A 16,285-nucleotide genomic window follows, 5' to 3' on the forward strand; every position below is an offset into this window, starting at 1 on the left:
GCACTCATGGGTCAGTTTTCAATCCAGAGTCAGGATACTTTCTGGGACCTAAAACTGTACTCTGTTAGTGTTGTTTGTGGAATGTAATCACCCAATGTAAATACTCCAATTGTATCAGAAGTAAACTTAGTGAAACCTAATCCAGCCAAACCTATCCTGGAGACCAGCCCTGCCTGAACAGCATGATCCTCAAAGACAAATGGGAACCATACTGGGGCCTGTCAATGGCTTGATGTAGAGAGGGGACAGGCAAAAGTAGAAACACACCCTCAGCAAGCATGAAAGTGGCCATACAACTGATAGGAAGGTAATGTGCCCAATCCAGATTAAAAGCTCTGATTTTACAGTCACAGTGAAAATTCCAGCACTACGCTGAGGAGTTGGAACACTGAAACACCATCCTGGAGCATTATTTCCAAAGCACAATCTTACCAATCTCTTATCAATCTTGCCATTGAAAAGGCTGGACCAAATTCCAGTCACAATTCAGTTGGTAGCAGTGAGAAAGTTCTGATGCTAGGGATCTCTGAGAAGGCCAAGATGAGCCATTCACTCTGCACATCTGACAGAAGTTGGACAGAAGAGAGCTTAGGGCAAAGGTGAAAGCGGCATTATAGCATGCTACCGCTTATGGCTGTACTGGAAAAGAGCAAACTCCCATTGATCCAGAACAAATATCCAATACAGTGGAATGTCAAGAACAAATTCATTATGAAAACAAACATTTTACTTCGTGGTCATGTGAATAAATTATTTTGCAAATGTACTTAAAAACCTATGTCAATAAACACCTCACTCAGATATTTATATCAATTAACATTTCCATTTAATAAATAGGTCGAGCTGTTCATTAGTAGGCACCCCATTGTGACATTGCTAGTTTAGTAAGTCAGTCATGCAGGATAAATCCTATAATTGCTTTAGATAACAAGACACTGTGTTTTTGTTATACTTTATTGCAATTTCTTCAAAATCTTGGAGCTCCCTTCCTGACAGAACTGAGGGTATACCTACACCATATGGAATGTTAGTGGTTCAATAAGGCAGCTCACTAGCAACTTCTTAGGGGCACTTATGGATGGACAATAAATCTTGGCCTAGTGAGAAAATAATTTTTAAAAATTACTATCGTCCATAAACGAAGGAGAATAAAAAATATGGTTGCTTCAATTATTGATTTAATTTCTATATTGCAGACTACATACTATTGAGAAAAATACTGTCATTCCTAATTTTTTTATTCATTTATGGCCGTTTAAATTGCCTGCTGCCTCCAGGAACTACCCATGTGTGAACCAGAGCCTAACCGCCAATCCAGTTCCCAAGAAAATAAGAGGGGCCAGGTTTGGTGCCTTGTGATTCCAGACAAATCTTGGCCTTTTTGCCACAATGGAGGTGATCTCCATTCAGGTAAAGATTAGGGCTTCACTCTCCATGGAATAGTACACAGTTTGAGGTGCTGTCTTTCCAATCCAGGGAAAGCAAGCTAATTGGATACAGACAATGGTGGTACAGGGTTGTTATTTGGACAGGAGGCCTCTGACCACCAATATGCCACATTAATTTAAACAATTTGGAGGCATGGAGATGACACCAAAATTGGTGGTATAGTGGACAGTGGAGAAGATTATCTAAGAGTACAACAAGATCTTGATCAGCTGAGCCAATGGACTGATGAGTGGCAAATGGAGTTTAATTTAGACAAAGGTTGGTAAGACAATGTTGATAAGACAGTTTGGTTGCATTTTTGAAAGACAAAGCAGGGCAGAATTTAATAGTTGCACCCGAAAGAGTATTGTCAAACAGAAAGGCCTAGGGATTCAGATACATAGTTTCTTAAAAGCGGCATCACAAAGTGGTGAAGAAGACATTTGGAACTCTTGCCTTCATTGGTCAGAGCATTGAGTATAGGAGTTGTAATGTCATGTTGCAACTGTACAGCTGAATCCCTAGGTCTTTCTGTTTGACAACACTCTCTCGGGTGCAACTATTAAGTTCTGCCCTGCTTTGTCTTTCAAAAATGCAGCCAAAATGTCTTATCAACCTTGTCTTACCAACCTTTGTCTAAATTAAACAGTGCTTTTAAACAGTGTCCATAGTTCTAGACTCTTGCAGTAGCAGAAACATTCCTTCGCATCCAAATTGTCAAGTTCCCTCCACACCTTATAAGCTTCAAAAGATTACCACTCATTCATCCAAACACCAAAGTATAGACCTAAATTGATCAAACTTTCCACATAAACTTAAACCTTTATTCCAGAAATCTGGGGTGGCACATTGGCTCAGTGGTTGGCACTGTTCCTCCACAGCATCAGGGACCTGGGTTTGATTCCAGCCTCTGGCGACTGTCCATATAGAGTTTGTACATTCTCCCTATGTCTATGTGGACTTCCTCCCACAGTTCAAAGATGCGCAGGTTAGGTGGATTGGCCATGCTAAACTGCCCATAGAGTACAGGCATGTGCAGGCTAGGCAAATTAGCCATGATAAATGCAGGGTTACAGGGATAGGTTTGGAGGTGTTCAGGTTGGATGCTCTTCAGAGGGCAGCGTGAACTTAATGAGCTAAGTGGCCTGCTTCTACACTGTAGGGATTCTGTCATTTCGCCTCAATGTTTCTGTACACAGTCCTTGAGATGCTCTATCACCATGCCTGATAACAAGACTTTCCTACATTTATCAAATAAAACAAATAACTGCAATGCTGGAGATCTGAAACAAAAATAGAAATTGCTGACAAACTTCAACAGGTCTGGCAGCATCTGTGGGAAGAAAGCAGAGTGAATGTTTCAAGTCTGGTGACTCTTCATCAGATCTGATTCATTCACACAATTATATCCAATTCTCCTTGCAGAAAATGCCTATATTTAATTTGCTTTTCTATTCAATTGCTATGTTTGCATACTAACATTTTGTGATTTGTGGACCAAGGCAGTCAGGTCCCTCTGTAGTGCAGAACATGTGGGCCCCAGAGCAGACGAACAAGGAACAAGTGTAGGTCACTTGGCCCTTTGAGTCAACTCCATCATTCAATAAGATCATGGCTGACTTCATTTTAACCTAAACTCTACACTCCTGCATTCCCCCAATAATCTTTCACTCCCATGGTAATCAAAAATCTATCTGCCATTGCAGTAAAAATATTTAATGATTCTGCAGCCACTAAATTTGAAAGACTCACAACCCTCTGAGAGAAAAAAAAAATTCTTCATCTCTACCTTAAATGGGTGACCCTTTATTTTTAAACTATGACTCCTAATCCTAGATTTTCCAACAAGAGAAAATATTCTTTCAACAGGTCAAGTCCATTCAGAAGCTTATATGTATCAATTATGTCACTTCTTCTAAACTCTGAGAGATACAGGCCTAGGCTGTCTAGCTTTTCCTCTTTAGATAATCCACTCATTCCAGGTATCAGTCCAATAAACCTTCTCTGAACTGCTTCCAACACATTGACATCCTTCCATAAGATCAATGACCAGCAGTTTATACAGTACACCAGGTGCAGTTTCACCAATGCCCCATACAATGAAGCTTAACCCTCTTACTCTTGCATTCAATTTCCTTTTCAGTAAAACATATTTGATTAGCTTTCCTGAGTCCTGCAAACTAACCTTCCGCGATTCATACACTAGGACACCCATGTGTCCCTGTATCTCAGAGCTCTGAAACCTCTCACCATTTAGATAATATGCTTCTTCTTTATTCTGACTGCCAAAATGGAACATTTCATACTTTTGCGCATTATATTCTATACACTGGATTTTTGCCCACTCACTTAACCTATCCATATCCCTCTGTAGGGTCCTGTTGCACCCTTCACAACTCATTTTGCCACCTATCTTTGTGTCATCAACAAATTACCATGCTTTCAGTCCCCTCATCCACAATCATTTAGATCATTTGTAAGCAGTTGAGGCCCCAGCACTAACCCCTTTGGCATACCATCATGACATCATCCTGCCTGCCTAAAAAAGGCCATTTACTCCTACTCTATTGGTCAGCCAATCTTCTATCCATGTCAGTATGTTACTACGTACTGCACAAACTTTTATCTTCTGCAATAACCTTTGATGTGGTATTTTATCAAATGCATTGTGAAAATTGTAGAGTTTGGCAATCTCTTGTCATTTAAATATGATATACTGCTTATTTATTTTTCCTGTCAAAGTGGTCATGTTCACATTTCCCCACCTCATACGCCATCTGCCAATTTTTTGTCCCCTTACTCAACATATTTACATCCCTTTTCAGTCTGTCTATATTCTCTTGAGAACTTATCATTGCTGTAATCACACGGCTGTTTGTGGGACCTTTGAATGGGCATATCAAACATTACATCCCATTAATGACTGTATTTCAAAGGTATTTCATTGGCTGTAAGCTTTCAAGTTATGAAAGGTGCAATATAAAAATAAGCTGTTCTTTATTTCAGTATCACATAATTAGAGATCTAAATTTGAGTGACCAGCTGGAGTCACTGAGGTGCATCTTTGTTTCAGAGAGCGATGTGGGTAACACATTCAGATGGTGGTCACATGACAGGTTAGGGTTAAGCAGACAGTTGGAGAATGAATGACCATCAGACAGTCCAAAAGAAACAGGCAGGAAGTACAGGAGTCCCCAGAGGTCACATCCACAAAGTGATTTTCCATTTTGGATATCAGCAAGGGTGATGGATTTTTGAAGGAGTCCAGCATGAGTCAAGGTATTGGGCTCTGGTTGGCCCAGATGAACAGAAAGGGAGGAAGGAGATCAGAAGGACAGTACTGATAGGGGATTCTTTAGTTTCTGCCACTGCCAATGTGACTTCATCCTATATCTTTTACCTTTCTAGTGTTGGCTTCAAGTATATCACAGAATTGCTGCAGGACATTCTTCTGGGGGAGAACAAGTAATGGGAGGTCATAGTCAAGATTAGAGTGGTGCTGGGAAAGCACAGCAGGTCAGGCAGCATCCAAGGAGCAGGAAAATCAACGTACTGCAGTATTCATTTTTGCCTAATCAGCGGTCATTGATAGTAACTATATAAGTAGGACCGGGAAGTGGTCCTGCAATTGGAATTCAGGGAGCTAGGTAGAATTTTAGCAAACAGGACCCCAAAAGTATTAATCTCTGAATTATCTCTACTGCTACATGCAAGCAAGTGCAGAGATAGGACAATAAGACAAATGAATGTGTGGATGAAAAGATGGTCCAGACAGGAGAGATTTAGATCCTTGGAACACTGCAGCTAGCTGTGGTGGAGATGTACAAGCTGGACAGGAGCCATCTGTATGGAGCAAGGACTGAGTTCTTCCAGGACATTTTGCTGGTGCTATTGGACATGAAATAAAAGGGACAGTGGCAACATGGATGCCAAATTGGCTGAGGGCTATGAAACAGAGAGAAATGATTAATATGTATTCTTTGGCGAGTTTTAAGAAGATTTGTAGCTCAGGTTGAGGTCTTTCAAGTTCATTAGCTGCGGTTTTCGTGCGTTGGTGAGTTTGTGGGTTACCATGATGGTAAAAACAATGACTGCAGATGCTGGAAACCAGATTCTGGATTAGAGTGGTGCTGGAAACGCACAGCAGTTTAGACAGCATCCAAGGAGCAGGAAAATCAACGTTTCGGGGCTACTATGATGCCAAGAGGTCTGAGTAGTCTGGCAGTCATTTCCAAGATGTCTTTGATGTAGGGGAGAGTGGCTAGAGTTTGGGAGCATTCTGCCTGCTTGCTGGGGTTTGTTGCTGACAAATCAGCGGACTGTGTTCATTGGGTTCCCGTTCTTTTTAAATACACTGTGTAGGTAATTTTTCTCTGCTCTGCATTGTTCCTCTGTGCTGCAGTGTGTGGCGCCTCGTTGAAATAATGTTCTAATGCAACTTTGTTTGTGGGTGTTGAGATGATTGCTTCTGTAGTTCAGTATTTGGTCAGTACGTGTTGTTTTCCTGTAGACGATGGTTTGAAGTTGCCCATTGGCTGTTTGCTCTACTGTGACATCTAGGAATGGCAGTTTGTTTTTGTTTTCCTCCATTTTAGTGAATTTTATGCCAGTAAGGATATTATTGATGGTCTTGAAGGTTTCCTCTAGTTTGTTTTGTTTAGTGATGACAAAGGTGTCATCCACATAACGGCCCCAAAGTTTGGGTTGGATGGTTAGCAGAGCTGTTTGCTCAAGTCTCTGCATTCCTGCCTCTGCTAAGAGCTCTGATATCGGAGATCCCATGGGTGTTCCGTTGGTTTGTCTGTAGGAAAGACCCTATACAGACAACAAGCAAAACTATTGTCATTTACAAAATACCTTGCAAGAACTGTAATAAACACTACACTGGCAAAAAACTAGCCACCAGGATATATGACCATCAACTAGCCACAAAACGACATGAGCCACTCTCACTAGTATCCTTACATACAGATGAGGAAGGAGAGTACTTCACCTGGGACAACACATCCATCCTGGGACAAGCCAAACAGCGCTATGCATGAGAATTCCTAGAAGCATGGCATTCCAACCAGAACTCTATCCACAAACACATTGACTTGGATCCCATGTACCATCCCATGATAAAAAGAACAGGAAATTACATCACCACAGGAAATGATATAACCAACCCAAGGAAACCTAAACACATAAATAGAAAGTGGGCCATGCCACCAGTGCTTCATCCGGAGGCTCACTGACGCTGTTACGTAGTGTGGTGACAAAACGTCTGAAAATGCACCTTCTCGCTCAGCAAGCAAACCTACATCCAGGTATTCTTTGGGCTTAAAGAAATTTTGTAGTTGTATTCCCTAGGGGTCTATATTGAGACTCTTGCATTTTCTGATTTGGAAATGATCTAAATCTTGGGGTATGCATGGATCAAATACAACATTGTCGATGACACAAAATTGAGGGAATTGTAAACTGTAAAGAGAGTGGTGTAGATCTTCAAAATGGCATTGACATGTTGGTGGAGTGGGCGGATAGGTGGAAGATGAAGTTGAATGTGGAGCAGTGTGAGGTGGTGCACTTTGGTCCAAAGAATGTGGAGACCTGGCTATGCATGTACGTAAGTCATTAGATACAGCAGGACCGTTAGACAGTTATGCTCATAAAGCATATCCTATTGTCAGCTTCATTTGTAAGGGCATTCAAGTTCAAAAGCAGGGAGATTGTGATGAACTTATGTAAGACACTGGTTAGACTTCAGCTGGAATATTGTGTATAGTTCTGGGTGTCACACTATAGGAAGGACATGCAGAACAGGTTTAGGAGGATGTTTCCAGGGCTGGGACACTGCAGTTATGAGAACATCTTAAAACAGTTGGGAGTGTTTTCTTTGCCGAAGAGACATTTAAGAGGACCTTTGATATAAATTTTCAACATCATGAGGGATCTGGAGAAATGTTCCTTATGTATGAACAGATTGAGAACCAGAGGATACAGTTGTAAAGCGTTTTACAAAATAACCAAATGAGAGGTGATTAAAGCCTTTTTCACACAATGGTTTACATAGGGAGGAAATTCTCTGCCTGGAAGTTGGGTGGGGGCGAGTTCAATTGAGGCACTAAAGAGGACTTTGGATGATTATTTAATTAGAAATGATATGCAGCATTACAGAAGATTATTTGAACAACACAGGCGGGGAGTATTTTGTTTGGATAATCGAATATTCGGATAATCAAATGCTGGATAACACAGTTTAGCCAAGCATCAGGACCTTACGATCTTGTTCAGATAATCCTAAATTCAGATAATTGAATGCTGGATCATCAAGGTTCCTCTGTACAGGGAAACATCAGGAGATTGGCACTAAGTTAAAACGCTCAGGGAGCCAGAGCAGATAAAATGGGCCAAATAATACCCTTCTACACTGTAAAAATTCTGTGATTCATTCATAAATCAAAACAGCCATGCTCATATGTCAAAGATATCTCTCCTAGGCAACTATTTAGCAAAGCAAGTGAAATTATTCCATGTATTCAAAGCCAGTAAGATGAAAGAAAGTCTCTGTTTGGCACAGTTTTGAATAACTCGATATTCCAACATTGCTACTAATGACAGCCTGAGATTGACAGGAGCACTTACATATAAATGATGCAGTGCTTACAGTGCTGCAGGTGAGAGTCTACTGCTTCTTGGGAGTCAGTCATTTCATGTTCGGTGTGCATGTCGTTCCCCAGCAGTCAAAGTTACCCTTACTCAGTTGCGTGCAGGTATCACTGTTTCTGTAATGCTCCATCCTGTAAAAAGGACAGATTTCATAGCAGCAGCAATTCTGATGGATTACAGAAATTGTTTTACTTTAAGCAGTATTGTAATATCACCAAAATATCCCATTTATAATTTGGAATTGTATTTAGCAATCAAAGTGTGTTCAATAAAATTAAATTTTGTGGAAGAGGTTTGGGTGTCCCTGACTAGATCAGCACTTATTGCCATGGAAAAGGTGGCTGTGAGCTATTTTCTTGTAGTTTTTGTTGCACATGGACACTCATAGTGTTGTTCAAAACAGAGTTCCAGGATAGTAATATGTTGTATCTTAATACCAGGTTGAACCTCATTTTTCCAGCCACAAAGTATGTTCTTACAGCTAAAGGTAAAAAAAAACTAGTGAATTATGACTGTCAAACAACTATGCTCTACAAGGTAGTTCATTTTCGGCAGGATGTTACTCATGCTCCCCTACACATTAACAGCAGAGAGATGTTACGAGTGGAGACTGTCAAGCTCCTGGAAGTGGTCATCCACAACCAGATTTCTTGGACTCTTCATGTGGACACACTGGTTACAAAGGCCCAACAACGTCTCTTCCTCCTTAGGCAGCTGAGGAAATTTGGTATGACGACGAATGCCCCTGCCAACTTTTATAGGTGGACAATCTAGAACATTCTGTCTGATGTATCGCTACCTGGTAGGGCAACTGTACTATTCAAGATCAGAGACGGTTACAGAGACTGGTAAACTCGGCCCGGATAATCACAAAAGCCAACCTCCCATCGATAGAATCCATCTACCAAGCCCTCTGTCAAGGAAAGGCCGCCAGCATTCTCAAAGATCCATCCCACCCTGGCAATGTTTTTCTATAATCTCTACCATCAGGGAGAAGGTACAGAAGCCTGAACACACTCTCAAGCTGGTTTCGTAACAGTTTTCACCCAACTGTTGTTAGAATACTGAATAGACTCACAAACTCTTAACATTCGCCTGTCTTTTTGTTTTTGCCGCTGTTTACCTATTTTTTACTATCTATGCTACTTAAATATGTGATCTGCCTGTATTGCTCGCAAGACAAAGCTTTTCATTGTCCCTCAGTACACGTGACAATAAATTCAATTCAATTCTTTTTTGCTACACCAATATCAAGGAACATACAATTCAGAAGTCAAGGATATTATGAATAGGATTCATGCAGTGATTTTATTATACAAACATTAAACACAGTTAAAGAAAACAGTCACAAGTTAATGTTAATAGCCACTTCTTATTGTTGTTCATTAGGTCATCCTAGATATTTCAACCAGCTTTCAACTGGGTTGGATATGGTTGGCCTGGCTGCTGATTGGCTTACCTCTACTGCTAATACTAACATGTAAGTGATCTTTGCTACTCCATTGAGAATTGTGTAAATTGCCCTTGTCTTATATTACAATATAGTGACTAACTCAATATCTCCTTAACCTGTGAAGTATTTGAACTCATTTGTTCTATGCAACCTCTCGGTGAAATTGTTTTCTTTACATCATGAAATAAAAGCACATATGTCAAATGAGGTTCAGAACCCCTCACCCCAGCACTCAGGGACAGGTAGAGGAATGCACTAGAAACCATTAGTGAAGAATAGGAGAATTTGGAGGTTGCACTACTGGGTAAGAAGAACCAGGTGCCTAACCTACAAAAGGAGCTTTGAATTGAATGCACCAGGGAAGCAGAATCCATTTTAGTTCCATAATGAAACAGGAATGGGCAAACAAGATTTGATCCAACAAAAACAGCAATAATTTACTTATAACTCCTTTATCATAAAATATTCAAAGGTGCTTCACAGAAGCATTGTCAAAGAAAATCTGATGCTGAACCACCGACGAAGATATCAAAGCAGAATTTCCAAAAATCTGTTCAAAGATGTAGGTTGTAAGGAGAATCAAAGGGTAGAAAAAGGAGACAGAAAATGGAGAGGGTTAGGAATTCAATCCCTAGATTTAGAGCCTTGGTAATTGAAGGCAAGTGTAACAGTGAAGGAGCTTTTAAAATTGGGTATGCACAAGAGATTGAAATTAAATGAACACAACCTAGTCTTGTCTGTATTTAGCATAGTTAACACGATAACTTTTTTGAAGGGCACTTCACAGAAATATTAGAATGGAAAATATGGCACTAAGCCACATAAAGAGATATTCAGGCAGTTGACCAAAGGTATGTTTAAAAAGAGATAGATTTTAAGAAGTGTACTAAAGGTGGAAAGCATGTGGGTGAGAGAGAGGGTTAAAGAGGGAAATTCAGAGTTTGGAGTCTAGATTTAGACAGAGCAGTGAGGAGAGAAGGTGAGATGAAGTGAGGGCTGCCGGGAAGGATAAGTTTTCCCGTTTAAAAAGGGACTTACCTTGGGAGTCAGGCCTCCATTTTGACAGAGCGGCTGGAGAGAAGGTGAGGTAAAGCGAGGGCTGCTGGGAAGGGTAAGTTTTTCTGCTTAAAAAGGGACTTACCTCAGGAGTTGGGTCTCCGATTTGACAGAGTGGCGAGGAGAGAAGGTGAGGTGAAGTGAGGGCTGCTGGAAAGGGTAAGTTTTCCCGCTTAAAAAGTGACTTATCTCGGGAGTCGGGCCTCCGTTTTGACAGAGTAGTGAGGGGAGAAGGTGAGGTGAAGCGAGGGCTGCCGGGAAGGGTAAGGGCTTAATTTATATTTGGGAAGTAGCTAAGCCCGAGATACTACACGTGTAGTATCTCCCTCCAAAGCACCCTCCTCTACCAGCGCCAAGTACTAGCCAGCATAGAAATGAAAATATAGGCAGGATGAACACGTGGCTAGAGAGATGGTGGAGGAGGGAGGGGTTCAGATTTGTTGGACATTGGGACTGGTTCTGGGGAAGGTGGGACTATTACAAAATGGATGGTCTACATCTGAACCAGACCAGAACCAATGTTCTTGGGGGAGTTTTTGCTACTGCTGTTGGGGAGGATTTAAACTAATGTGGCAGGGGGCTGGGAACCAGAAGAGAAAACAAGTAGGCCATGAGGTGGAGACTGCAGACTGTAAGGATCATGAAGATAGCATTAATAAAGGGAAGAGTAGGCAGGAGCAGATGAGCGCAAAAGAACTGGTGGCCTGAAATGCATCTACTTTAATGCAAGGAGTAAGTGGGTAAGGCAGATCAACTTATGGCTTGGATTGGTGCCTGGGAGTATGACATTATAGAAATCACAGAGATTTGGTTGAAGGAAGGGCATGATGATTGGCAACTAAATGTTCCAGGATATAGACGCTTCAGACAGGACAGGGAGAGAAGTAAAAGCGGGGGTGGAGTTGCATTGCTGGTCAGGGATGATATCAAGGCTGTGCTAAAGGAGTACACTATGGAGGCTAGAGTAGTGAGGCATTATGGGTTGAGCTGAGAAATAAGAAGGGTGCTGTTTCATTGTTGGGGCTGTATTACAGGCTTCCCAACAGTGAGTGTGAGGTAGAAGAACAAATAGGTAAACAGATTATGAATAGATGTAGAGGCAATAGGGTAGTGGTGATGGGAGATTTTAATTCTCCCAACATTGACTGGGATAGATTTAGCGTCAGAGGTCTGGATGGGGTAGAATTTGTAAGAAGCGTCCAGGAAAGTTTTCTAGAGCAGTATGTCAATAGTCCAATGAGGGAAGGGGCCTATTGGACCTGGTACTGGGGAATGAGCCAGGACAGGTGGTAGAAGTTGCAGTGAGGATTTCTTTGGAAATAGTGACCACAATTCTCAATGTTTTATAATGCTCGTAGATAAAGGTGAGAGTGGTCCTAAGTAAAGAGTACTAAACTAGGCCAAGGCCAATTAAATCAAAATTAGGCAGGAGCTTGGAAATGTGGATTCGACACAGCTATTTGAAAGGAAATCCACATTTGATATGTGGGAGGCTTTCAAAGATAGGTTAAAGATAGTGCAGGATCAACATGTCTCATTGAAGGTAAAGGATAGGCAAGATTCGTGAACCGTGGATGACAGGCGAAATCGTACGACTAACCAAAAGGAAAAGGGAAGCGTACATAAGGTCTAAGCAGCTAAGAACAGAACAGGCCCTGGAGGAATTTCGGAAGAGTAGGATAAGTCTTAAACGAGGAATCAAGCGGGCTAAAAGGGGTCATGAAATAGCTTTAGCAAGCAGAATTAAGGAGAATCCCAAACCATTTTATTCTTATATAAGAAGCAAGCAGGTAACTAGAGAAAGGATTGGTCCACTAAAGGATAATGAAGGAAGGCTGTGTGTTGAACCTGAGAGAATGGGTGAGGTTCTGAATGATTACTTTGCATCAGTGTTCACTGAGAGGGACATGATGAATGTTGAGATTGGAGATAGAAGTTTGATTAGTCTGGATCACGTTGATATAAGTAGGGAAAATGTGTTGGGTAGGCTAGACGTTATTAAGGTGGACAAATCCCAGGATCGGATGGGATATATCTCAGGTTGCTGAGGGAGGCGAGAGAGGAAATAGCTGGGGCCCTAACAGATATCTTTGTGGCATCCTTAAATAAAGGTGAGGTGCCGGAGGACTGGAGGGTTGCTCATGTTGTCCCCCTGTACAAGAAGGGTAGTAGGGATATTCTGGGTAACTACAGACCAGTGAGCCTGATGTCGGTGGTGGGAAAGTTGCTGAAGAGGGAACTGAGGGATAGGATCTATTTATATTTAGAAAAGAATAGGCTTAACAGTGATAGGCAACATGGTTTTGTGCAGGGGAGATCATGCCTTACCAACTTAAGAGTTCTTCGAGGAAGTGACCAAGTTGATAGATGAAGGAAGGGCTGTTGATGTCATATACATGGACTTTAGTAAGGCGTTTGATAAGGTTGCCCATTGGTAAACTAATGGAGAAGGTGAAGTCACATGGTGTGCAGGGTGTTCTAGCTAGGTGGATAAAGAACTGGTTGAGCAACAGGAGACAGAGAGTAGTAGTTGAAGGGAGTTTCTTGAAATGGAGAAAGGTGACCAGTGGTGTTCCACAGGGGTCAGTGTCGGGGGTCACTGTTGTTTGTGATATACATAAATGATCTGGAAGATGGCACTGTTGGTATGATCAGAAAGTTTGCAGATGACACGAAGATTGGTGGAGTAGCAGAAAGCATAAGGGACTGTCAAAGAATACAGGAGGATATAGATAGAGTGGAGAGTTGGGCGGAGAAGTGGCAGATAGATTTCAATCCAGACAAATGTGAGCCGATGCATTTAGGCAAGACTAATTCTAGAGCGAATTATACAATGAATGGAAGAGTCTTGGGAAAAGTTGATGGGCAGAGAGATCTGGGAGTGCAGATTCATTGTACCCTGAAGGTTGCTGCACAGGTGGATAGAGTGGTCAAGAAGACATATGGTATGCTTGCCTTCATTGGATGGGGTATTGAGTATAAGAGCTGGCAAGCAATGTTAAAATTGTACAAGACATTGGTTCAGCTGCATTTAGAATACTATGTACAGTTCTGGCCGCCACATTATGAAAAGGATGTGGACGCTTTGGAGGGGGTGCAGAGAAGGTTTACGAGGATGTTGCCTGGTATGGAAGGTTCCACCTATGAAGAGAGGTTGAGTAGGTTAGGTTTGTTTTCATTAGAAAAAAGGAGATTGATGGGGGACCTGATTGAGGTTTACAAAATCATGAAGGGTATAGACAAGGTGGATAGAGACACGCTTTTTCCCAGGGTGAAGGATTCAATAACGAGAGGTCACTCTTTCAAGGTGAGAGGTGGAAAGTTTAAGGGGGATACACGCGGTAAATACTTCACACAAAGGATGGTGGGCGTTTGGAACGTGTTGCCAGCAGAGGTGGTAGAGGCAGGCACGGTAGATTCATTTAAGATGCATCTGGACAGATGCATGAGTAGGTGGGGAGCAGAGGAATACAGATGCTTAGGAATTGACCGACAGGCTTGGAGGGCTTGGATCGGCTCTGGTTTGGAGGGCTGAACGGCCTGTTCCTGGGCTGTAAATTTTCATTGTTCTTTGTTCTTTGTAGATAGCTGAACCAAATAACAATTACAATCAGGAATATCCAAAAAGTTCCAGTTAGAGAAGTGTAGATGTCTTTGGGGAATGTGTTTAATGAGGAGATGACAGAGATATGATGAGCAAGGTCAGGCCATGGATCTCTGGTTGAAAGCTCAGCTTAGTGTCAAATATGGTTTCAAATACTGCAGGTTCAGATCATTGTCAGGGAATAGGATTGAATCAGTGGTGTCAGAATTTAGTGTAAGGCAGCTGCTACAGGAAATGGGTTAAGTCTTTCCGATTTTTGGAGGAAATTCCTCATCCAGTACCCGCTAAGGTTCTCCAGCTTTTCTTTCAGAATAAGTTCCAGGGTGAGAGAGGAGATGTTGAGAAAAGTTACATTCCAGAAGTAAAAGAAACCTTGCAGTAAAAGAAACAAAATGCTCTCAGATTCATTTGGCATTCTTGAAGTTCTGGTGGAGTTCCAATTAAAACTGGTTGTTCTTCTGGAAACAGCCTCTTTTAAACTGCAATTAGTCTTTTCCAGATTGGGTGCTATGATGTGTGAAGTTCATTTTATTTTTAATTTCTTTCTCTCTGTGATGTATTCCAACATGTCACACAATCAGGGTTCAAACGTGAAAAAACTGTTGAGAGAGCTGGTGTCATTATTCTTTATGTTACTGTCCTTCAAAACAACAAGGTTATAATCGTAGTTTTTCATAAAGGGGATTTCAGGTTTATAACATCTGGCTACTTGCACACAATGAGAACAATCCATGTTTGAAGGAGTTTCAAAGCTATCAAGGTGCCACTGAAACATGGGGAGCTTTCGGCACACTTTTTCTAATGGGTTTTAGTTTGTTTCCTCTGTCTCAGCCCATTCCTGCAAATGAGAAGTCTGTTGCTTCCTGTAAATTTCAATCACCTTAATTCAACTCAGTTCCGTAGCAATGTTGTTTATGTACCCATTTTGAACTTCCCTGTAGAATTTGGCCAGTTTAAAGGTCAGGTGACTTCTGTAGCTTTTTAAAAATACAGTCCTGCCTCATTTGAAACTGTTTTCTTTTGATCAGAAGTCGCAGGTATGAAATCAGCCAATGGAATTACTATTATCTGTCCAAATAATGAAACATCATGACAAGGATCTTTTTTTTAAACAAGAGGGGATGGTGACAGATTTGAAGATGAGTAGGGCAGCACATAAAGAGAGAGAAGTTGAGCAGTTATACCAGATTTATAGTATTGGGGAGGGTCAAATTGTATTTGTCTCCTATATAACACAAAGAGCATCATAAAGACATTAGCAAGATGAGTAGAGAGATTTGTCTGTACTGAGAGATAATCCAAAATAACAATGAGTTAATCTTAGCTTTCATAGATTATGGAATAAGGCAGGAGGTGTAATGGGAAAACAGGTAGGGGATGGATCTGGGTGGGATGCTTTTTGGAAGCTCTGTGTGGACTTGATGGGCCAAATGGCCTGCTTCCATACTGTAGGGATTCTAAAAATATTTTGATGATGGCTGACCTAAGTATTATGAACATAATTGTTTTAATGTAAGATATTTTGACAAAATAATTCCCACATTATCCTGAGCTGTGTGTTTAATACTGATGATTACAGTTCGATGATTTTTGATCGACCATTTTGCATGAGTAAATGTTTAACTGCCTGGCCTTTCTGCTCAACTCATTAGAGAGAGCAGAGTGTTAATAGCCTTTCCTATTACAATTACATTGTATGTGTATGTGCAGCTGTCTGATGATGCTCATGAGTATTGATTTCAAAGACATTTATTAATTTGAGATGGTCCAAAAGCTGTTCTAAGAAGAATTCTTATTCATGTTTTCTTTACAAAACATGTATTGCTTTTATATAATTTTGATGGCACAATTGACAACTCCAGTTCCACCAACAGCACTGTGGTAAAAATATCGAAAATGGAAAGCAGCCATTTCAGTAGTCAAGTTCTCGTGACCATTTCACCATTGAATCAGTCTGCCCAACCTCACAGTCCTACTCTTTTGAAGGGGAAGCAATGGCATAGTGGTATTATTACTGGATTTGGTGGTAATATCACAGTCCCGAGATCCCAGTAATGTTCTGTGCATTGGTCCAAATCCTACTATAACATATC

The 16,285-nt window shown here is 41.2% G+C and overlaps 1 protein-coding gene across 1 annotated transcript in view; it reads left to right on the forward strand.

The window, feature by feature from the left end:
- gad2 (glutamate decarboxylase 2) overlaps positions 1 to 16,285 on the forward strand; it is a 149,036-nt gene that overhangs the window by 75,007 nt on the left and 57,744 nt on the right. Inside the window, exon 5 of the mRNA XM_043690485.2 lies at positions 9,469 to 9,559. Coding sequence (XP_043546420.1) covers positions 9,469 to 9,559 — 91 coding nt within the window. The remainder of the gene's footprint in view (positions 1 to 9,468; positions 9,560 to 16,285) is intronic.

Source organism: Chiloscyllium plagiosum, unplaced genomic scaffold (genome assembly GCF_037043375.1).
Source record: "Chiloscyllium plagiosum isolate Xiang-an unplaced genomic scaffold, Cpla_swu_hap1 HiC_scaffold_5, whole genome shotgun sequence".
Classification (NCBI taxonomy): Eukaryota; Metazoa; Chordata; class Chondrichthyes; order Orectolobiformes; family Hemiscylliidae; genus Chiloscyllium; species Chiloscyllium plagiosum.